The sequence below is a fragment of the Leptonychotes weddellii genome, chromosome 1 (genome assembly GCF_054177405.1).
Source record: "Leptonychotes weddellii isolate Sample4059 chromosome 1, ASM5417740v2, whole genome shotgun sequence".
In the NCBI taxonomy this organism is placed as follows: Eukaryota; Metazoa; Chordata; class Mammalia; order Carnivora; family Phocidae; genus Leptonychotes; species Leptonychotes weddellii.
This window is the reverse complement of record NC_138369.1, coordinates 97,680,506-97,705,505: the sequence shown is the minus strand read 5'-3', so window position 1 is coordinate 97,705,505 and position 25,000 is coordinate 97,680,506. Positions and strand designations below refer to the sequence as shown.

At 34.7% G+C, this 25,000-nt stretch overlaps 1 protein-coding gene across 1 annotated transcript in view; it reads right to left on the bottom strand.

Annotated features, from left to right (window-relative positions):
* RSRC1 (arginine and serine rich coiled-coil 1) overlaps positions 1-25,000 on the bottom strand; it is a 408,321-nt gene that overhangs the window by 205,323 nt on the left and 177,998 nt on the right. The window contains exon 5 of the mRNA XM_081828722.1: positions 9,992-10,028. Within this exon, the coding sequence (XP_081684848.1) occupies positions 9,992-10,028 (37 nt within the window). The remainder of the gene's footprint in view (positions 1-9,991; positions 10,029-25,000) is intronic.

The following is a 25,000-nucleotide window of genomic DNA, read 5'->3' as shown; positions in this document are numbered from 1 at the left end:
AAAGTTAAATACATATGTTATGATTCTGTGGCAAATGGTAATGAGCATGGCCAAAGATACCACTGTAGCAAAGACATTCTCCATCTTAACTCCTAATGCTTTGATGCGAGAAACAGAAAATAACAACCCTGTTGCCTCTGCTGCTAGCTCTCTCTCTGCAATTACAGATAGATCCTGAGAAAGTCATGAAATAACTACCAGGTACCTGGTAGGATTTCCTGCAATGAAGCAGAACCTATAGTGTCTTATAGTACAAAAAACAAACAAACAAAACAAGAATACAATATTCAGTTATTCTGGTGGTTTCAGGAGAGCCTGACTTTTGGACTCTTGAGTAATGGGAAGCCAGGGTAAGGGGTGATTTAATGCACTTGGAATATTTAGTTTTACTCTACAAAGCTTTAATAAGCATATGTGCATAAAACTCAGAAAATGAATTTTATCTAGATTAAACATAAATCTGAGACTATTAGTAATATCATCAAAACTGCAGGGCATCTTTTTCACTATTTTCTTTTTTTTTAACGCTAACTGGCCACCATTTTCTCCTGGGACCGCTATGTCTTAAAAATGCAACAACAGATCTTTCTTTGGAAGAGAGGAGATGGAGGGAGCATAGAAAATGGGCCCAAGTTCATGCTGTCTGGATAACTGGGTAATATTTACTAATCATTCACTGAAGGAGCAATTTTTAATAAACTTGTAACTGACCAAAACATGTCAGAGAAATGGATCACTGACAAGGGCACTGTTTCCAACTGGAATGTGAGCCAGTCCCCAGATTTAAGACCTGTAAACTGCCTAAGAAATCATGACAGTAATAGGACATTAACATTTAATCCATATTAAAGGTATTTTAATTTGCACACATTCATCAGACACACTTCTTTGTTAAAAGGAAAGAGAGAAAGATTTATGAAATTGATCTTCCAAAAAGAAAAACTTCATGCTGTTTTATCTCATGATCACAGTTTGAGGAAAGTATTGGTTTTAATATGCACATTTACCCTAAACCTCAAATATATTGGCTTAGGTGAGAAAAATAAATTAAAATGCTAGGAGGAGAGGGATCTATTATGTTGAAGTCCTTATATGAGGCAATAAATATTTTTCAACAGTGTTTAATAATAAATATATAGACTATATGAGTAATGTCAGTGCATTTTGAGATGACTATATTCTCAAACTCATTTGGACAAATGTCAAAACATTTTTTTCAGAACACAGTGGGAAATATTAAAATAAAACAGATATTTAAAATGTAACAGATGAAAGACAAGTGATTTTAGAATAGGTTTATAACTTCTGTTCACATTTTTTAGTTCATGTTGTATATCAACTGAATCCTCAAAAGTATGACAGTACTACATTAACTATGTTTATTCTTGTATTAAAAAATTATTAGTCTGTGAACTAAAATACAGCAGTTTTATTTGCAAGTTCTATGCAAAATAGCCTAAAACAAAGAGAAAAGGGCTTTTATTAGAACCAGTAGTGTTACTGATGAGCACCTAATAGCTAGCAATGGGCCCGCCTACATTTCTGGCAAGCAACAACTATATTTTACAAACCACTGATGGACTAAACAAGCTATTAATGACAGTTGCTTTTCAACACTTAAAATGGTCAGACTGTGTTACCTGACCACAAGGACAAGTAGGTCATCACTCTCAAATGTTATACAATATAAGAAACATAAATGAGACCTCTGTGGGGAAAAAAACCCACAGGTATGGCTCCAGAGTTCTTTTGCTATTCAACTATTAATAGAAAGCAAATCCCACTTAAAGTTGTAAACACTTGTAACCCTTTTTACTAAAAGATTTATCATCACTTATTTAATTTTCCACCTAAGACTGAATAAGGTATTATTAGTCCTAGAGTCCAGCTTTAGCCCTGATAGATACAACTTAACATCTGGAATCAAATCCCTCTGTTACTCTTGCAGAGTTAGACGACGAATTTTTTGTTCTTGTATAAACCTGTAGGTGTCCATCTGTCTGGGCTTATGAACACCCAACCAATCATTCATAGGCTGCAAAATCATATTCAATGGGTATAGGGGGAAGGATCTCAATTTTTCATCACATGCAGAACACCTTGTCTTCTAAAAGACAGAACACATGTCTTTTAAGTCAATGCCTTTCAATGTACCTTTCTTCCTTGTGGTTGCTGGACCAGCAGCATTAGCCTCACTTGGGAACTTGCTAAATGAAGAATCTCAAGTCCCACCCTGGACCCATAGAATCGGAACCTGAGTTTAAACAATATCCCCAGGCAACTCATAAGCACATTAAAGAGAGTGAAGCAATGACCTAAATCACCCCACCCCACCCTACCTCCAATTATTTGACTTTTCAGAAAAGTGTACAAGGGGAACCTTAGAAACATCATACTGATCAGGATAATTCACTTCATTCCCTGCCAAAGGAAGCATGGCACAGCAGTCCTTTCAAGCTGGAAACAAACTCATGTTTGTTGTTTGAAAGAAACAACTCACAAACTATTTTGGCCTAAAAAAGTGACAATTTTTCACATAACTTAGCCTAATGTATTCTGATCTCAATCCCTCTTCCAAGAGGAGAGGATAGCATTATTTTTATAGGTTGCTAATAAAACAACAATAGCTATATTGTAATCAAATGACAAGGCTCTAGCTCCTGTATGTTTTCATAATTACAAAGATTAAAATGCACCAAATCCCAATTGACTGCATTAAAATCACTCTAAAAAGTAAATGTTTTAGTCCCCATTTAGTAGTTCAATAAGGGTTACTACTCACCATATTATCTAGAATTTTAAAACATAAGATCGTAGAAAAATGCGAAGTCAGGTTCCTTTGATGTAACAGAGGGGAACTTAGAGTTAATTTTCTACACCTTTAGAGCATCATTAATAGTTAAAAAAAAAAAAAGTCAGGAGCAACATCACCACCTAAAAACTACCCACCTCCATTCCTTCAACCCTTCTGTGTTACTGGGGTCCTATCTGAAGGTCTTTAATTTGTATATGATTCTTCCAAATAAAATGTATTATTTAAGTTCATTATAAAATCTAAGCACAACATGATAAGCAGTGTATTCACTCATTTTCTCTAAGTCTTTAAATAGATATGGGCATCGAGCTCTTTGAGATGTTTGTGTTTAATTCTGCTGACAATTCCTGTAGGATTCCCGCAGTAGAACTACTCAGGATTCAAGGTCTGCTCAACATTGATTTCCAACATTTTCCATTATGAGTTTCTCTTTGAGGTAAAAATGTTCATACAGCCCTCCCCATCCCTGAGAGTAGTCATAAATTTAGTACATAACTGGAAGCACAAACAAAAATTATCCCCAGAAAAACAAAGTACAATGCTAAAATGCCAAAAGAGCAAACACAGATCTAGGCTTTAGTTGTTACCACAGCACCAGCTAGAGGGAAGGGACTTGAAAGTGAGTGGGACCAAAAGGGCAGTCTTGGGAAGTATTGCTCTGGGAGAAAATCAGATAAATACATGACAGTGACAAGAAAGAAGAAAGTAAGAAGAAACAAATGGCTAAACAGAAATAAGACATGCCAACCCCTTCATCCCTGCCACACTCACCATCATCCATTAAAGAAACCACATTTGCTTTACTGCAGAAGCAGGTACCCTTGAACTAGGAACCATGTCTACAAAATGTCTAGAACTTATAAAAGAAGGAAGGAAAGGAGGGAAAGAAATAAAATCACCTCCCCATAAAGCTACTGTAAGAAGTAGTAAACAGAAAACGCAAATCAAAACATTTCAAGAAATGAAAATTCTCCCCTCAAAATCAACCCAAAGCACAAGGCTTTTTGGGACAAATAACAATAAGAAAACCTAGAATCAGATATTCAAAAAATAAAAACAGATATAGAAGAAAAATATTTCAGAAATGAATAAATTAGAATGTGTCCAAGGAAGAATAAACTTGAATGAAAATTTAATAAGAAATATTATATGAAAGCAGGCAAACTACTTCTCAGTTGTTTGAAAACAAAGTAAAGTAGTAAAAAGAGTCAAAGACAGAGAATGAAATAGAAGATGAGCCAAGATTTTATATGTAATTATATAGAAACACATATATAACTGGAGTCTCTGAAGAAGAAAACAAAACAATGGAATGGAATTAAGATTTAATACTATAATCCAAAAACAATTATTTCCAGGAATAAGAAAGCTTAAGTCTACATATGAAAAAGTCCAGAAAAATTAGCCAGAAACATCCAACTTTGAGAATCATTCTAGTAAAATAAGAACAATGAAAAAAATGGCAATGCCTCAAGGCAAAAAAAAAAAAATCAAATTATACATAAGGGTAAGAAAATAAGGCTAGTGCCACAAATATCAAGAGCAGAATAATGTTTTCCAGAAAGCCAAGGGGAAAAACTGTAAGCCAAGGATTTTACGTCCAGTCAAGCTGTTGCACTCAAGTAGCAAAACTATAGAAAAATAGCAATGTGCTAGATTTCAAGGAATACTGTACACAGCAGGCTGTCCTGAGGAATATACTAGCGGGTGAGTTGTACACAAACAGGAGATGATTGGGGAAATATCAGTAAACAAGCTGATGGTAAATATTTAATATAGTTAATTTTAAAGGTGATTCTAAAAAAGGGTGACAGCATGGATAGAAGAATAGTATGTAAACATCATATATTCCAACAGAGTAGCAAGAATACAACAAGAAGAAATGGGAGGAAAAGGGGGAAAGCAAAGTACAGTAACAGCACTAGGTATCACAAAGGTTAACAGCTGGGAATCGAGGGATTCCACTTAAAAGATTAAGTAGGAATGAGGGGGAAGAAAGCACTATGCATTATAAAAGATATAAATACAAAGGTAACCACTAGAACAAAAATGCAAGCCTCCCTAAATTTCATAATAATAATAATAATAATAATAATAATAATAATAATAGCTCTTCAGAGACAATTCTCCATAGGTTCTGCACATCTAGTATCAGCCAATAGCCTTTCTTCAGAACTATCTTCTCAAGGGGCACCTGGGTGGCTCAGATGGTTCAGCATCTGCCTTCGGCTCAGGTCATGATCCCGGGGTCCTGGGATCGAGTCCTGCGTTGGGCTCCCTGCTCAGCTGGGAGCCTGTTTCTCCCTCTCCCTCTGCCATTCCCTCCACTTGTGCTCTCTGGTTCTCTCTCTGTGTCAAATAAATAAATAAAATCTTTAAAAAAAAAAAAAAAAGAACTATCTTTTCAAATATAACAAACAGTCTTGGAAGATAAAGAATTGCCCCCTGGACCAGAAGGCAGTTTTGTTACCAAATTAGGATACTAAAGATCATATCTTTCTCTTAGGGAAAGTTTGGGCTAATTTTCTGTCAGCTCCTTAAAGAACAGAGTCCCTCAGCTATGACACAAACCTACTGGGTATGCAGCATCACCACATGGAAACTGCAGGTCACAGGGAATCTATATAACTATGTAGTGCCACCTTTGGTGCTGTTAGTAATAAAGAGCTTTGTTTCTGACCCAGAAATCTCATGTCTCCTGCCAGCATCTATTAAAGTACGGGCAGGCATACAAATAGGCTAAAATCTCAGACCCTTAATAAAGAAGACACAGACAAAGAGAGAAAGAAACACAGTAAATATAGTGATACAGTAATTAGGGAGTGATTTCCAGGAGAGGAAAAAGCAAAGTACATGAAAGTATTTATAATATGCTATATTTTATAAGATAGAGGAAATAGGAATAATACACATGTATATATATATATATATATATATATATATATATATATATATATATACTTAATTATACAAGAAGATGCACAGGAAGCATAAATCCAGAAGTTAAGAAAATTGGCTACCTACAAACGATAGAGGAGAACAAGCTAGAAAGGAAGTGAATGACACCTTTCTGAGAGATGTACGGTGTATAGTATTTTGGCTTTGTATAATATTTTGACTTTTGGAAGCATGTTAACATACAGATATCCAAACATATAATTAAATCAACAAGAATGGGGACAAGGGCACCTAAAACTGAATACAAACAGAAACAAATGCATGCAACCATATTTCAAATGAATTAGCTAACTACAATCAAGGGGGAAAAGAACTCCTGAATAAATTTGAAATAAACTTTAATAAACTCTTGAAATAAATCTTGAACTTTATTAAGTTTTATTTTTCATAAGGTATGGTTGTAGCAATTGTGAAACTATTTTACATGTATTATATAATTAAGCAAATGGGTAAATGTATTGGTGTTGTTAGGAGTCACAGTTCTCTCACTTTGAATGAAGGAAAATACAAATGTGAAATGGGGAAAAACAAGGAAGAATTCTGTGGTTTGGATTGAAGCTGGAGGTGTTAGTATGACTCATAATTTCTTAAAAATACCTAACTGTCTAAGTATCTAAGTCTTAAGTATCTACCTACCTACCCACCCACCTATTTATCTAATCTAGGACTGAAAAGTCCTAGAAGTAATGAAATCCCAGAGACAGTGGACATATCACATGTCCAGACCTTGATTCATAAATACCATTTTCCTCTAAAATTAAATGAAATGATTTGAAGAAATAGCTGATTCCATGAGTAGGACAGGGAAGGTTTCAAATGAGCCTGGAACATCTTGTTGTGCCAGAAAATAAGGAGGTGCTTTAAGAAAAGATGGGGTGTGTAGAAACAAGCCAAAAGCCATCTTGAAAGGATACTCCCTGGACAAATCTTGGACAATCTGAGTTTCAAAATAAGTAAGAAAAGTAAAGAATCCATGAGTCCTTGCTTACAATAAATAGATAAAACAAGAAATAAGGGTGGGCTCTTCTTTAAAATAGAATGCTGGCTACTAAATCTGGGAGGGAGTGGTGGAGTAGGAAAATCTCCATTTACAATCAGGCAAGAATCACCAATGGATGATGGAGCACCAACCTTCAAAGACCCTGTTTAGAACTTTCAACAGACAAAGACTTTATGGGTAAGAGACAAGTTTGTGAAAAGAAAAATACAATAGCATTGGGCACTAGAGTAAAAATTTAAGCTAAGAATGACAAGCTGGACATAGAAAAAAAGAAATGATAGAACAAAGGCTAATCAAGAGTTTGAGACATTGTGACAAATAAATGAGATCAGCCCTTGGAGAGGTTCCACGGGAATACAGTCCACTTATCCCACCCTTTTTGCTATCCACATCTGCTTTTTCCTTTCTAAGGGTTACAGGTAACTATATACCAAGAAGAGCCCATAAACAGAATACAAAGGCAGTATATACAACTATGCTATGTATGTGTCCTTGTGGCAAGTATAACATGCTGCATATGTCATTTTTCTTAGCTTATTTATTTTTATTTTTTTATTTTTAGAAGATTTTACTAAATTAATCAATCTCTACACCCAAAGTGGGGTTTGAACCTACAACCCCAAGATCAAGAGTCACACGCTCCAGCAACTGAGTCAGCCAGATGCTCCTTTCTTAGCTTATTTAAATTTATACTTGCTTTTACCCTTAAAACAATGTTAATTCTCTATGATAATTCAAGTAAATTTGAAAAAAACAAAGACTGAAGGATAATAAAAAATTAATTCCACATGTGTGGGATGTTAATTTTACACCATATATTTTTAAAGATCAATCTATTAGAAACTATAATTCTAATTGTATTTAGCTACACAGCCAATTCAAAGAAGGTCTAGATGTGCTAGAAGGCAAGGGCTCTAAGTATCTGCTCAGCTGGAAACTGGAGAGACACAATCCTAAGGAGCCTGCAGCTGTTAGACAGACAGGTTTCATTAATGCTCAAACAATAAATTCTTGAGTTCACTTCCCTCTAGGCAGTTGTGAAGACTATCACTGACTTTACTGGACAATAGTGCATAAGGCAGTATGATCTGTATATATGTGTATATATAGGATATTATGTTATATATTCATATATTCATGTTATTGCAAATATTTCAGTGTGTCAATTTTACAATGTCAACCTATACAGTCTTTTGAACAACCTAGATAAAATGCATTAAAATCATCCACTTCCCACTACCTGTTGTACTGATCCTAGCGCTCTCATCCCTAAAATGCATTATCTTTGAAATATATTTGATGTATATGACCCAGATAAAAATGAAATATAACTTAGGGTCAAGAACAGAAAAGAATAATTAACAATTACTCTTGACTTTAATAAGTAGCTATGCTTGATCAAAGGTTTCAAATATTTTTAGTTGGAAAATTTTCTTCAACTAAACTCTTATTTTAAAAATTTAAAAATTTATAAAATAACTAAAAGTGGAACTACTCCGATTAAAGTGGGTAGTGACAGTCTGGAGTGCCACCTGCTTTGGGGAGCCTTCCTGGCAACCCAAGGCAGTTAGAAAACCAGTGCTGAATAAGATTATAAGTAGAGTATAAACGTATTAAAAAGTCACTGTAAATGAGTTCATACTAGTAAATATTAAAAATGTAAATTTTAAACTAAAAAAATTTGATCCATTATTATTTATTGAGGAATATGAAACAAGTGAAAATGAAGTCTTTTTAATAAATAATAATTTAGGGTGCCTGGGTGGCTCAGTTGGTTAAGCAACTGCCTTCAGCTCAGGTCATGATCCTGGAGTCCCAGGATCGAGTCCCACATCGGGCTCCCTGCTCGGCAGGGAGTCTGCTTCTCCCTCTGACCCTCCCCCCTCTCATGTGCTCTCTCTCATTCTCTCTCTCTCAAATAAATAAATAGAATCTTTAAAAAAATAATAATAATAATAATTTATAAGTATAAAAGACAGCTCATTTTGGCACAATGGTAGCTGTTCTTCCTTATTATAAGCCCCCAATTGATACTGGAATTTGATGTTTTAGATTAACATTTTTATTCTAATGTCCATATGTCCTAAATATATTATGCCACTAAGAAGTGACAAACAGGGATTCAGGAAATAATTTCTAATAATGAGAATAACAATGTAATTCATTTACTTCTAATCTAGACGAATATATAGTTCAAATATTCTAACTAGGTTGTTATATATTGCTTTTAATAATTAAATTTGTATTTTTTAGGATCATTTTTTAAAAGTCTGGGTTTCCTCAGTTTCCTTTATGGTAAGGAAAACCAAAAATCCCTTCTAACTCTAAAATTACTGTAAGGCAAAGTGAAGCTGCCTCTTGCTACTGTTTGCTTTTGTGGGAGCAAACAAAAGCACATTAACAGTTAACAAAGCTACAATATGATATACGAATGAAGTCTTACATTAAAAAAGTACTTAGATTGTATTTACAAAAGAATCTCTATCATTAATTATTCAACATTTGGATCTGACCAGAAACCATAGCATGACTTTATAATGCTCTGTTTAAATGAACTACTTAATGTTGTAATGAACACTCAATGCAGGAAGCTAAATGAATTTTGGACCTGGTATAACGAACACTTTTTCTAATTTCTTGATCAATGGACAGATTTTAATGTTAAGTCAGTTTGAATTTCATTTGTACTTGAAAAATGTTTACTTAAACCAAAAATTTTGCATCTCAATTATTTTATATTCTAAAACTGAATGTAGTTTAAACCAATGCATTATTCATAAAGCAAAGACATCAGGAAAAACAAAGCTGTGCCCTTCTTTCAAAGCCGTTAAATTGCTAAAACATACCATATTTATGCATGCAATATTTGATTGTGTTTTTCTTAAAACACCAGCTTGTTTTTGTCAAATCAAGATATGCCAAAAATTCTACACCAAACATTTTTGTTTATAATTAAAGCAATCATCAATCCAAGGATTGTCATCCATTTTATTTCATCTCTACATCAAAAAAAAAAGTAATTTTAAAAAAATTTTAAATTCCCTTGAAATGATAAGATAAATGAAAATGTAAGTGCCTTCACATAACAACAGTAAGCTGACCCTTTGGGAAATGGTTGACTTTCTCAATACAAGGTATTCAAAGCTCATTCAAAAGTGTTCATTTAGAATGCAGATATCAAAGATGATGCAAATGTTCAAGAGAAAATTAGAACTTACCAGATGTTCTAATCCAGCTTTGATGTTTCCAGATTCCCTAAAATAGACGAATAAAAGTTCTAAATAGTTGCTAAACAGTTGTCTATCATAATTTACATTTACCTCAAATGCATTTTATAAATCCTTACGATTTTTTCATATTATTTTCACTTAATGTTCATAATAACACTGTTTTTAAGGACAAAACAATTTCCACCAAAAGGAAACAGATAATTTATTTACATCTAATAATATTACCACTAAAACTGGGATTCTACTAACAGACTGTTTCAGATTTTTCAAAGTCAGCAGAGAACAAAAGGAAGTCAAGTGTACTATTATTTTACTATTCACACAATATCTATTTCACATTAGCTTTTTCATTAGAGTTTATGTTTTCTCCAACATTTATTACAAAAATGTTCATACAGATTCTATCTACCATCTAGATTCTACTATTGACATTTTACTATATTTGCTTTATCAAATATCCATCCACCAATGATTGCATTTTATATAAAAAATATATAAAGAATATGTTTGTGACTATACATCTAAGTAACTACATCTTAACAAATTTTTCCTTGACATTAATTTTATTAACTTAGTGCACACTATAAATCAGGACCTAAGATTGTTGTAATATTAAAAAACAAAATATCTCCAATGAAGACACAAACATCAAATATCATGATACATTTTAAGTACTTAATTCTTGCTTTTCACTGTAAAAAAAGACGGCTGATGGAACTAAAAAAACAAATAACTATGTCAGTAGCAAAGATAATTTAAATATGCATTTGGCAAAATGTGGCAAATAGTTTATTTTTCCCCTAATTTTGGTTCTTATTAATTTAGTAGTGACAAATGGACTTAAAATTTCCTCACTCAGACCAAGTAGTATTTTAATTTCATCACAAATACCAAGCCTTGTATTTTTAACATGAAAGTATACTTCTACCACATTGCAGAGAATAATTATGAAACATCCAAGAACAGTATTGCATTCATGATATTTAATCTTTCCCTCACACCTCTTTCTTTCTCTAAAGGAGCCCCAAGTTTACTTTTCTTCTATTTCTGTCTCCAATTTTCACTGCCAAAAATATACTTCTCTGTTTCCTTTGTCTTGCTACACCATCTTTCCAAATCTCCCTATCGTTTTCCCCTTCAGATGTGCTGCCTGAAAACTACATTTCCAACTTTTGCTCTCACTGCCCAGTCTGGTATACTGGGAATAAATTCCAGCATCTACTGATCAGCACTCATCTTTAGCCATTCTCTTCTCTACTTTCTGCTCTGGCAATCTTAGCAATACTATATATTCAATACTTGAAAATTTAAGGATTTCTGAAACTCATTCTCTGGATGCAGTCTTAACGACAAATGACAGGAATAAACTGTAACAAGGAATTAGAAAGGCTAATGGGTACATAATTTTTAATTTACTACAAATTTAATGCATTTCCTGGAGCTAGAAGTCAAATAAATCTTTAAGTTTTCACAAGGACATTCTCATATAGTCACCACGTAATTTAAAATTTAAACAAAAAAAAATGCATATAGTGAAACATCAGACAGTGCAATGCACATGTGTGTGCACTACAGTACAATCGAGTCTTCCTCCCATCACTGACTCCCTGTTCTCAACCAGATATTAGCTCTTTGTTTGTCCTTCTAAAGATATTCTGTGTGTGTGTGGGTCCGTGTGCACGTGCGTCTTTCTCCTCCTGTTTTTTTTTTTTTTAAACCCAAACAGAAGCATACTACATTCACTGTTTTGTCCCTTCATTTGGCAATCTAACTCATAGTTTGCACTATATAATACGAATCTACATCTTCCCCCCCCCCCCATGGCTACATTGTCACATCATGGTTCTTATTAGAAAATAATACTGTAGTATAAAAGAACAAAAATGCTCAGATTCAAAGTACAAGTCCATAATTTGAGACCACTAGAATTAGACATGCTTCATCAGAATATTTTGGATTTTAGAAAGGTAGTAAGACATACTATGCTGTATGCCATGTAACATTGGCAGCAAGCTTTGAAGCAGCATCTCATCATCATACACAACAATAATTCTGAAAGCAACATGAATGTCCACACAAAATGGGATAAACAAAGACTATGAATAACTTCATTTCAGGGTTAGTTTTGCTATCAATTGAGTTTGCCACAAACTTAGGGAAAATCCCCCAGTTTTTTCAGCTATTTGTATTTTGGAATCAAGGATAACAATCTGTTCTTTAAAAAAAAAAAAAAAAAGGCTGGTTGGACTATTGCTTTGTTATATTTTCAAGTGATTCTTTAAATTAAATGATATTTAGGAAATAGGCATTTTGAATGGTATGCAGGAAAGCCACATCATCCTTGACACAGGCCCTTTCCTCCACTACCAAATGTAAACAAATGTATTCAACCACAGAGTCTTGGCGACCGAACATCCATAATTATCATTTAGAATTAGCCACTTCTGTCTTCACAGCTACTACTTTAGGTCATCATCTTTTCTCTCCCAGGCTACTACAAAGCCTCCTAATGGGTCCCAATGGCTCTTGCCTTGCCCCATGTTAACTTATTCTCTATAATACAGCAAGATCTTCCTACAATATACACCTGATTGTGTCATTTCCTTTTCAAAATACACAATATCCTACTACACTCCATTTTATTCATTCCCTGTTATATTGCCAAAAATGTGACAGCAATAGCCATAAGAAATTAACCTGGCTTCCCTCACTACTGAACCACTTGCTCTCTATCTGAAATGCTCCTTTTCTCCCAGCCTCCTCTAGTCTTTCCTCACCTAGCTTACAAACAAAATCAAAACACAACAAAAACAAAACATCCTTCAGGACTCAACCCATACGGGAAAGGAAACCTCCTCCCTTCCTCACAAATGAACTAATCAACTCTTCCCATGTGTTCTCATCACATAGTTTATCATACTTTATTATAAATACCTAATTACTTTCCCAATGACCCCACTAAAATGAAAATTCCTTGAGAACATGGATTGTATCTTTAAAATTTTTATATCCCAACACCCAATACAGTGCCTGCATCAGAGTATGTATTCAACTAATAAGGGTCTGACATCTAAACGTGAAGAAAATCAGTAGCAACCAGTTCAGGTCTCTGACTGGTCCTCCCCAGGCCCACTCTCTCTCCAGACCACACGAAGAGCAAGGCAACTCCAACAGCAAGTGGTTTTTTGGGAGGGTAGCATTGGGGGTTGTGTGTACATATGTGGTGTGTGGAGTATGAGGACACAGTGGAAAACATGGTTGATTCAGGCCAGAGTCCAATACTAGAGGCTTTGCACTATAGTTTTTAAATTGTCCCAGAGAAGCACAAGCCAGATCCTCGACTTTTACCTCTCTCCTTAAAGTTACTAGCCAAGGCAGCTGAATATTGCAAATAAATAAAAGAGAAGTCCATAGGAAGACCTCTGAGGTGAATAAGCACAGGAATAAAAAAACAAATGGAGCAACCTCATCCAGAGGAAAAAAAATAGATTGAGCAAGAACATACTATAAGCGTAACACCTTTAAAGATAAAAGATTTTTAGAAATTTAATACAAAAAAAAAACCAGTTATGAAGAGGAATCAATATGAGATAGCAGGTATTAAAAATACAGTAGTTTGAAATAAAGAACTCAGAGCCTGAATTGAAAGCACAATAGCTACAGACTGAGAATAAATTGGTGAGCTGGAACACTGGGTGGAACTCTCCCAGAAGGCATAGGAAAGGGATGAAAAGACAGAACAAACAAGAGATGAAGTTAAGAAGAGGAACAGAAGTGTGAACATCTAATAATGGGAACCCTAGAAGGAAAACAAAGACAAAACAGAAGAGAATAAATATCTGAAGAAATAATAACAAAAAATTCCCAGATACAGAATTATTCAAATCTTAGACTGAAAGGGTACACAGAGCAGTGAACAGGTTAAATGAAAATCCACAGCAAAGCATAATATAAGGATTATTAAGAGTGTTACAGATCAAGAGCAAAGGCTAAAAGCTTCTAGAATGAACAAGCATACCCCTCCATACAGGAAGAATAACACTGACATCAAACTTCTCAACATTAATGCTAGAGTATAAGATATGTAGTATGAACTTCCACGATAAAGTGTTAAAGGAATAGGACTGTGAACCTAGAATTTATATATAGCTAATAAATTTTTAAAGAGAAGGAAAAATAAATTCTCAGCATACAGGGTCGCAGGAAATTCACCACAGAAAGACATTATTTGAAAGAAGTTCTGACGAATGCAATGCAATAAGAAGAGAAATAAATTCAGGACCAGATAAAGCGAGTAAGGTTGACTTAGAACGTAATTATTATAATCTAAACAATTAGTAACTAAAAAGAAAACTAAAGAAATTTCACCCACAAGTGATATAGAATCAAAATGCCAGAGAAGATTCTCAGGTTGGGTAAGAAACAAAATCCAGTAATGAGTCATTTACAGAGATACATTAAACAAAAGGATTCAGAAAAATTTACAAAAAAGGGATAGTAAAAGATATAACCAGGCAAATTTGAACCAAAAGAAAACTGGGGTGGTTAAGTTTAATGATGAAATATATTTAAGCCACTCTCCCATCCAAAGAACATACATACATACACATTTTTTCAGAGAGAGAGATATATATAAAATGATATTCTATTCTAGTGTAAGATACAATAGATCAAGAAATTTTTATGTATATCCAGAAGGTTTGCATATTCCTAAAATGTAATATGTATCATAGTTTGGGACACGAAAGTTTCAGCAAGTTTTTCATGAAATTCAGTTTTCTTTAGTTTTACTTTGGGCAGAAAGACAAGGAAGAGGGGCCATCTCCAAACAACACAAATAAAGCATCAGGAGAACATAAACACTACACAAGACAGCATGATATACAACCCTGGTTCTAGAGGCAGAACACCTAAACTCAAATTTAAGCTGTACTACAAAATAGCTGCATGAGCTTGTTATTAACCCAACTTCTCTGAGCTAAGACTGTCCACCAATGATGTGAAAAAAGAAGATAATGTATATGAAGGAAATACTATAAATACAATAAACTGTAATGTGCTATAGAAATCTGGTATTATAATAGATATTTAAATACAAAAGTCTTAAAGTGGCTATTTTTTTAAATAGAGAGGCAAGATCCAAGAGACATTGACAGAGTGAGGGATCTTGCAACAAATGGTATAAAGCCTGTCCTCTTTAGTGGTCTGTCTCTTGGGTTGTCCCTGTCATGACTTCATCAATATTTGTGCAACTCCTTTTGCCCTGTGCTGAAAGCAGACTTAATTCAATTATAGGTCTCAAAACTGATAAAATGGTCTTGAAGTGGAAAATGGGAAGAAATTATTGGCAAATGAATAAAGATTTGTATCGAACTAACACACAGGAGTACAGCAGGTCTTTTTTTAATCATTCCCTGTCTTAAATCTTCTGGGAACCACGAGTTTCCCTTCCCCTCATGCAGCACATCGATTTCTGAATTAGACTGCAATATTAAATAATTAATATACTTGCCATGATTGATGTTTTGCATTAGTTGAATATTAGGTTATCAATCAAAATCCACTTGGTTTAATGTAATAATATTGAAAAAGTGTCACGGGCTGTTCATCCAATTTGTAGTTGAGGCAGCACAGATAGTAATGCTGGCATTACACGAGGCTCTAAAGCAGGAAATGCAGTGGCTCAACATGTTATGAGGCAGACATTTTGAAACTACCTGGGACAAGGCTGAGGTTGTCCTAAATAAACCCCGTGGCACCTGTCAGTTTCAACGTTAGGTCTCTTTCCAGGAGAAAGATGCCATGCATCAATCATAACATGGCAGGCAAGAAAAATTTTAAAAAGGATACTACTTTAACTTTGTGGCAAACATTTCATTATTTTGCCAAAGGAAGCATGTTCTAAATCCAGAAACTGTTGCTATGATAAAGCTTATATGCCCTTAGGAAATTTCCAAACAAATACACTAAGATTTTTTAGAACTAGTCTTACTAGGAAGAGATCCATTTTTTGTTTGTTTGTTTGTTTTTCATATGGGAATAATATTATAGCATATTGATCATTCAGGTTTTATAATGGTCTAAGGGAATCAGGTCAAGGAGTCACAATTAACAATAGTATTTATTTTTTAAAAACTCTATTCCTCTGATGAAGGCATTCTCTTTCATTCTCAGTATTTTGCATGTATACTTGCAAAATATAAACTTTTTTTTTTCAAGAGCAAGCCAAAATCCAGTGGGTATTTAGTTATAAAATACTCAGAAACTATAATGAAGGTAACTAATTAAAGTATCATTTCACTGACCAAGTCTTTAAGAAATAAAAGATTAAATATATTTATAATCAGTAATGCATATGTATTATCCCATATAAAATGTGCACACACATAGAAATTATGGAAAACAGGGTAACTCCTAAATAAAAAATTTTTACAGTTTTTTTTTTGGTCATGAACTAAGTATATTATTCACTTTTAAAAGCTTACTATGCTTCAGTTTCCTATAGCTGTAAGAGATTCTTATCAAAATTAATTTTTTATCATCTCTTTCATAAAGCAAAAATCTACGTTTGTTTTTTACATAATGGCAGACAAGGTTTTTTAAAGCCTGAGTTATAAATTATAAAAGTATCTATACCTCCCATCTCAAATAATCATTGATAAACTTTTACATGTATATGTTATGTACTATATGTTATTAATGAAAAATTTGGTAATATATAAATAAGAAGAACATGGGTTCAAATTCCAACTTTACTACTTACTAAATAACTTTGTCAAGTTATAGATCTTCTCTAATTTTTCCATTCTTAAATTCAAATAAAGGATTACATATAAAATACATATAAAAGGCTTAGCCCAATGGCTAGTAACCAATAAAAATACCATGTATATCCTGGCATAAGCATTCTAATATCCTGATCGCTTTGAAAGGAGCAGAATGATAGATAACATGTATTGAAAAAGTAAGCAAAAATAATTTCTCAATTATCTGATGCTTTTTACATTTTATTCCCAATAAGAAACAAACAGATGGGGTGCCTGGGCGGTTCAGTCGTTTAAGTGTCCAACTCTTGATTTCGGCTCAGGTCATGATTTCAGGGCCCTGAGATCAAGGCCCTGTGTAGGGCTCTGACTGGGCATGAAGCCTGATTAAGATTCTCTCCCTCTGCCCCTCCCCCTCTCTCAAAACCAACCAAACAAACCAAAGAAACATACAGAATATCAGCTCTAAGTTCCAAAAAGATCTTTCCGGAATTCTCAATTTCAACTTACCAGGTTTGGTTAGAATTCTCAGCATTTTTCTCCTGATTGGAGACTATCTTGCAAATCACTGGCTCTAAAGATATATTCTTATGTACCACAATTCAGAATGATAGTTTTCAGATATTTGTATTTTACAAGTAGATTTTTTATCTGACTATTATTTGCAATAAATTCTGCTTTAGAACTTACAAATCATTTGCACAAACAAATGTGGCACAGTTACTGAATTTTACATGTACTATTCTCTTTAGTTAGTTTATGAGTCTTTAGTTAGTTTATGAGTGATGGACATTAAGGAGGGCATGTGATATAATGAACACTGGGTATTACAGAAGACTGATGAATCACAGACCTGTACCTCTGAACCCAGTAATACATTATATGCTAATTAAGTGAATTTAAATTAAAAAACAAACAAACTCCAGGACTGCGAGGGGGAAAAAAAAAAAGAGTCTCGTTAGTTTTACAAATATTAGTGAGCATTCACTAACCATATTAAACAGCTAAGGACATATTATACACACTGAGCTTACTGCAATGAGAAGCTGAACACTGAAGGTGGTATACATCAATTAAGCCATTTATAGTCATTCAGGTAAACAGGTTCTGAAGTTAACGGAAATGGCTGACAAAGGAAAGAAAAGAGATTTCAGTATTTTTGCAGTTGTGTTCTAGATAACAGTTTCCGAAGAAGACAGAGTGAGAAAATTCATCACCAATAGATCTGATCTAAAGAACTGCTAAAGCAATGCTTCAGATACAAAGGAAATGATACTAGAAAGAGACCTGGAACATCAAGAATGAAAAACAAGAGAAATTTATTTACTGAGCACTCTTATACCTATCTCCACAATAAATTCTGAGTAGATAACAGAACAATAACAGTAACATAACCAAACATCATTAACAAAGAGTACTAGTATTAAGATATGATATCTATGCCTTAGATATTTAAAACAGTGTTGTCAAACCAAGACTATTAAATGAAATAGTTAATGTCCATGCCAGGCAGGGAAAATGCATGTGAACATGCTACCTATTTGCTATTTCTCACACGCAGGATTAACATTCATAATCAATAACAACCCTCTTTCCCACTGAGGCCAGACACAGCTCAAGGATCTTTCTCAACACTCTACTCTAAGGAGTAACTGCCAATTGTCTTGAGTTAGCAAGTGAGATGCAACCCATTCACCACCATTCCCTTCAATCCATGTTCTTGACCCACCTCAAGTTCAGAAAAAGGAGAAACTGCCATATGTGTTAGAGTGGTTGGGAAATATTTCAAAGAGGTGGGTAATTTTAGCTGGATCCTGGAGGAATGACTGCATTTGAGCAGACCAGGTAAGTAGAAAAGAAGAGGCAGGAAGAGAGAGCCCAAAGGCCCCACATAACCTGGTAGAGGTCAAGTAAGGTGAGTCGTCTGCCCAGAATAGGTACATGAAAAGTCTTTAATTTTATTTATTTTTTTAAAGATGTTATTTATTTTTGCAAGAGAGAGAGTGAGCACAAGAGAGCACAAGAGAGCACAAACGGGGGTGAGGGACAAAGGGAGAAGCAGACTCCCCACTGATCAGGGAGCCCGATGTGGGACTCGATCCCAGGACCTTGGGATCATGACCTGAGCCAAAGGCAGATGCTTAACTGACTGAGCCACCCAGGCACCCTGCCCTGTTAAGTCTTTAATTTTAAATAATTGTTATTTTGTATGTTTTCAGGGCCATCATGTACAATTGTGCATGTTGTTCATTATGGAGAAAAAAAGGAAAAAAACCCTAATGGGCAGTGGCAGCTAAAAGCTCTATGCATCCAAGCAGTGAATCCTCATGTAGTACTGCATCCACAGGAAGAAGGGACATCTTTCCCTAATATGCACAAACATATCATATGGGCTAGCAGTAACCCTGCAAAAAAATAAATGCTGACTGTAGAAAAATTCAAAATCACATCTGGTTCTAATAAAGAAGAAAATAAAGATCACCCAAAATTCCATCAGCCAACATAATATCTCAATATGTTTAATTTTTTTATCCATTCTTATGAATACACACAAATACACTTACCTTTTTCTTACAAAAATGGGATGATCGTTGATTTCTGCTATGTAGCTTCGGTTATTTCACTACTTAATTATGTATTATAAACAGCTTCTCAGGTGCTAATAAATATATTTATATATAATATTTTTACTGTTTACCTACTATTCTGCTCATAGATGTATAATAAGTCAACTTCTCCATTATTGTTGGACATTTGGTTTGTTTCAGATTTCTAACTCTAAATAAAACTGGGGTGTAAAAATACAATAACATCATTAGATTTAAAAATCACTTATGAATTTTATGTAATGTTAATTTCACTTGGAGGAATGGGGTTAAATAATTTTTAAAAGGGGAAATAAATCAGTGCATTTCACCTCTAGTACTTAAATAATTTAAACATATATTTATTATATTTATATAAATATAAATTGTATTTAAACAATTTAAAGTTTGAAGTTTAAAGTTTCATTATCATTCATAATATTTTAAATGTAAATACAATTAAAAATAAACTTCTGCTTTCAAGAAAGTCCATTATAACATTGCATCCCAACAACTTCATAAAAGCAGTATCTATCTATATGGAATACAGAATCAATAATCCCAAATAAAAAGTAACATACATATAAATTTCTATTAATGTCTTCAGCTGACAGAAAATGCAACATGAGTATATTTTTCCTGAGAAAAGCAAATTTTCAATAACTAGAAACTGATTATTCAATTCTTCAAGTATTAACATCTTTTGATGCTTTTTGTCTTCCTTGTGATGGTCTCCTACGTAACTACACTGATACTCTAGCAGGAAACAAAAAACTAAAGTGTGACTTTAAGCAGGTAAATACCTAATAGTGCTAGGAAATAAAACTCCTAAAATTCTTTGTTTAATGAATAAAAATAAACGACTCAGTCTAGAATTCAAGATTCTTGCTCAAATCAAACGATTTGGCATTTCCTAAAGACTTCTTTGCCTTTCCCAGCACTTAAATCTTTGATCACATTATTTGCCTAAGTAAACTGACCTTCTCATAAATTCTACCTCTGAGGAAATGAAACAGTATATGCCAAGCACTGTAGAGAGTGCTTTACATGAATTAGCTCATGTAATCCTTATAACTTAACTACAAAACAACTTAAATGAGATCACTGAGGCTGAGAGAAGTTAGGTAGATCACACAGTACACCCTCCCTGCTAGTAAAAGGTAGATTTTTTTTTTTAAAGATTTTATTTATTTATTTGACAGACAGAGACCTAGCGAGAGAGGGAACACAAGCAGGGGGAGTGGGAGTGGGAGAAGCAGGCTTCCCGCTGAGCAGGGAGCCTGATGCTTGGCTTGATCCCAGGACTCTGGGATCATGACCTGAGCCTAAGGCAGATGCTTAAGGACTGAGCCACCCAGGCACCCCTAAAAGGGAGATCTGAAACCAAGCAGCCAGAGTTCATTGCCCAAGTTTTAATCAAGAGATAATTTATTACTGTCAATCTCTAAACAATGAAACAAGATTCTACAATATTCTCCTATTCCTTAATTGGCACCATAACTGGAAAGGAGGCTGCAAAGGGGTGAGGACTTAAGTAAAATGAACACTGACCCTTAATGATTGGCTAGTATTTGCCAGGTGCTGAGCCTTTTCATCTATTTATAATCACATTAAATTCTCACGATATTCACAAAAAGAAAAATATTAGAGCGCACAGATCAGTAAGATAAAACTAAATGCCATTTTTCACCTAACAAACACAGATTAAAATGAATGATGTTTCCAGTGTTGGCAATGGTGTGTGGAATCAGATACCCTCATATCCTACTGATGAGAGCAGAAAATAATACAAGTTTTCCAAAGGGCAATGGGAAAATGTTCAAATTCTCAATAATACACATAAAGTCTTTGACCTAATGGTTCTACTTCTCTGGGTTTATCTCAGCGATACATTCAAAAGATATTACTCTGTTGTATTTAATACAAAACAAAAAAACTGGGGAAAACTCAATGCCCAATAATGGCAAACTATGAAATAAAATATGGTAATATCCACAGAACAGAAAAACATATAGCAATTAAAATTATGAGGTAGTTGCATATGTCCATGAAAATGTTCTTATGGCATATTAAGTTTTAAAAAAGAACATATTACAGAATTATATGTCAGAGTTGCTAAAAAAAAGTTATATACATACATTTGTACAGTGTCAGTACGTATGTGTATATATCTGTGTATAACTGGAAAGTTATAAACCAAAGTGTCAACAGTAGTCAACAGTGGGATTCTGAGTGATGTTTATGTTCATTCTAATCCTCTTACGTGTTTTCTAAACTTTCTTCCATGAAAACACATTACTGTCAGTCCAATTAAAAAAATAAGTATTTAAAAAAAATCCCTACAACTACTCTGAGGTGTATTATCCTCATTTTGTAAATAAGGGCTCTGCAGCTTAGGGCAAGAGAATGACTTGCTAAAATGGCCAAAATTGCTCTATCTGAATCCAAAGCTCACACTATTTTTTTTTTTTTTTTAACAATGGAAACACTACCTGCTGTTTTTAGATTAAAATAAGGCTAGATCTATATTCGGCCCACACTTCTCCTGTTCTATACACGCTTGTAAAACTTTCTCATAAATTATCTTTGTACACACCTGTTAACCTTCAGTGTTCTCTTTAAAGACTCAAGTCTACAATTTTATTCATTTTTATACCAACTACAGTGTTTAATAATAATAGAATCTTCCTAAATTCGGTACATGATTATTTAAGATACAGACGAATTCAATTTAAAGTCAGAGAATGCGAAACTGGAACAGAGGTAACAAACATATTTATGCCCACAATGCATGAGACAAATGGAAATGGTGAACCTTTCAATAATTGATCCAAATTGGTCTAAGCTCTGCCATATTCCCTTCCTTCCCACTTTGTCTATATTAGTTTTGGTTCCCATCACTTTACACCAAGACTCTTCCAATACTCTTTTCCCTAACAATGTCTTCATACCCCAAGTTGATGTTTCTGTTTATAACATACAATATCTGCCTAATAGTTTTCCACTACTATCCAAAATGTACCTCTTCTCAGACCTGTTCATTATCACCTCCATGATTTTGTTCATGCATTTACCTACCTAAAATGGTCATCTCTTCCTCACTATGCCTTTAAATTCTAAATATTTATTGTGCAAGAACCAACTCCCATTTCTGCTATGTTCATAATAATTTCATACATCTCTAAACTTATAGTCATTCCTTGACATTCAATGGATAAGTTCTAGGAACTCTGAAATGCCTTAGTTATGAAAGCAATAATGTATGTAAAGTGCTTAGCAGATTACACTTAGCATATACTACTAATTATTGTCAATATCATTATTACTATGCAGACACTCCATGAGCACTGCTCAATACATTATAACCAGAAGGAAACAAAGCCACTCTTGAGATATAATGCTGAGAAGTCAGCTGGCCTCACTTACCAGCTAAGTGAAAGGACTCCTGCACAATATCCTCACAGAACCTATGCTTTTAACATTATGTCAGAAGAAAATTACAAAACTCACATGCAATGGGCCATATAAGCCCTGTTTGAATAGAAAGGATATCAAATCTGTGGTTACCAACTGCATTGCCCTTATAGAAAATTCTCCATAGGCCAATACTTAATACTCAGTAATCATCTGATGTGGCTTCTATGTATGTATCCATTGCCCAGGCTAATTGTTTAAGTAAACTTTTTGTTACCGCATGAAGCTTTTGATAACCCTTCTGATACGCATGGATTCTTGTTGTGGAATGGCAATCAAACCTTAACTTTCCCAAAAGATAAAAGTTTTTTGGTCTTGCAATATGATAAAATAATTTTGTTTACATATCACTAATATTAGCTAATGTTCATAAAATTAGAATTGGAAGGTCTCAGGAAAAGAAGAAAAAGTAAGTAACACAACAAAAGATTACAAATGCTATGTTAGCCTTCTAAATTTATGAGGCTATGGGGTGAAGGCCTTGGAGGGACGAGAGGGACAGAAGCTGTGGGTAGGAGAGTTCCGGAAATACTTCAGGGAGGTGGTACTGGAGGTTCCTTCTAACAAGGCCATGCCACCACATGGGCTCTGGAATCAGCTCCTTTGGCTTCTTCAAGGACCTTCAATTATCTCTTCTTTTTCCCCTGCCCTGGACTGCTACTATGGAACAATCAGAGCTTGAGGTGCTTAATTAAGACCAAGTCAAACCGAAAGTAACAATCAAACTTTTATTCACGTACACTTCTAACAGTGCCAAGCAAGAAGGAGCATTTGCTTCCTAATGGTCCACTTATCCCTCGAAGAACAGCATGGGAAAGGATCAGGTAGATGCAGTATAGGCAAGTGGGAATAGCGGGCTGAAATGGAGGGGAGGGGGACTCATCTCACTGCTGAGGAGCCCCAACTCCTGCCTCTTTATAGATCAGTGGACCATGGGGAGGGAAAGAGGGAAGGACTAGGAATGGAAAAGTACTGAATCGCAGTGGAGAAAACTGCCACAAATCCTAATTAAGGAAGACTCTGGATGGAAGCACCTGGCCTAGAAATAGAAATGCCTATGGTTGGGTCTGAAAGATTACATAGAGGGCTTTGGCCTGGAGTCGGCTTCCTCAGATACCATCCTAACTTCTCTGCTTCCCTAAGTCAACATGTTTGAAAAACTATATACACACTATGTCTCCACATTCCTACCTCCCATCACATCCCCAAATTACTCTTGCTAACATCATTAGTATTTTCCCTGTGTTACCGAATCAATTTTATATTATCCTTCTCTTTATACACTTCTTAGAAGCATTTGTTATTGTTGACTCTCTCTTGCATACCCTCTCCTTACCTGTCTTCTATGACATTACATTATTCAGGCTTTCCACATTTTTTCTCAAAAAATGACTCGAGTCTCCTTTGTAGGTTCATGCTCCTCTCTTCAGACATCAAAGATTAGAGCTTCTCAAGGCTCATTCCCAGGCCCTCATTTTGTGTGATACTTTCTTCCCAATCTACCATGTCCTCATGCATAGTGTAATATCAATCTATAGGTAAATGACAAAAAAAACAGTATAGTCTTCAGAAGCTCCAGATCCATTTATCCAGTTGTCTATCTGCTATCTCTATTTGGCTGTCTCAAAAATCCAAAACAGAGCACCTGGGTGGCTCAGTTGTTAAGCGTCTGCCTTCGGCTCAGGTCATGATCCCGGGGTCCTGGGATCGAGTCCCACATCGGGCTCCCTGCTCGGCAGGAGGCCTGCTTCTCCCTCTCCCACTCCCCCTGCTTGTGTTCCTGCTCTCGCTATCTCTCTGTCAAATAAATAAATAAAATCTTAGCAAAATAAAAAAAAAAAATCCAAAACAAAAAACCAAAAACTTATACTCAATGGGTCAAAAACTGAACTCTTAATTCTTCCTTCAAAGATTATGCTTTTCAGTATTTCCTGTTTCAGAAAGGAGTCCCACCATTCATCCTGTTGCTCAAGCCAAAAACCTGGGAGTCCACCTCCTTCCTTTCTTCTCTCTCTTCCTACCTGTATAATCTGTCACTAAGTCCTACTGATTCTACCTCTTAAGTAACCCTAGACACTATCTGTCTCTACTTATATAAACTGCTGCCATCCCAGTCCAACTACCATCACCTCTGGCCTAGTCTTGTCCTCATTCCCTTGTAATTATTTTCCCCA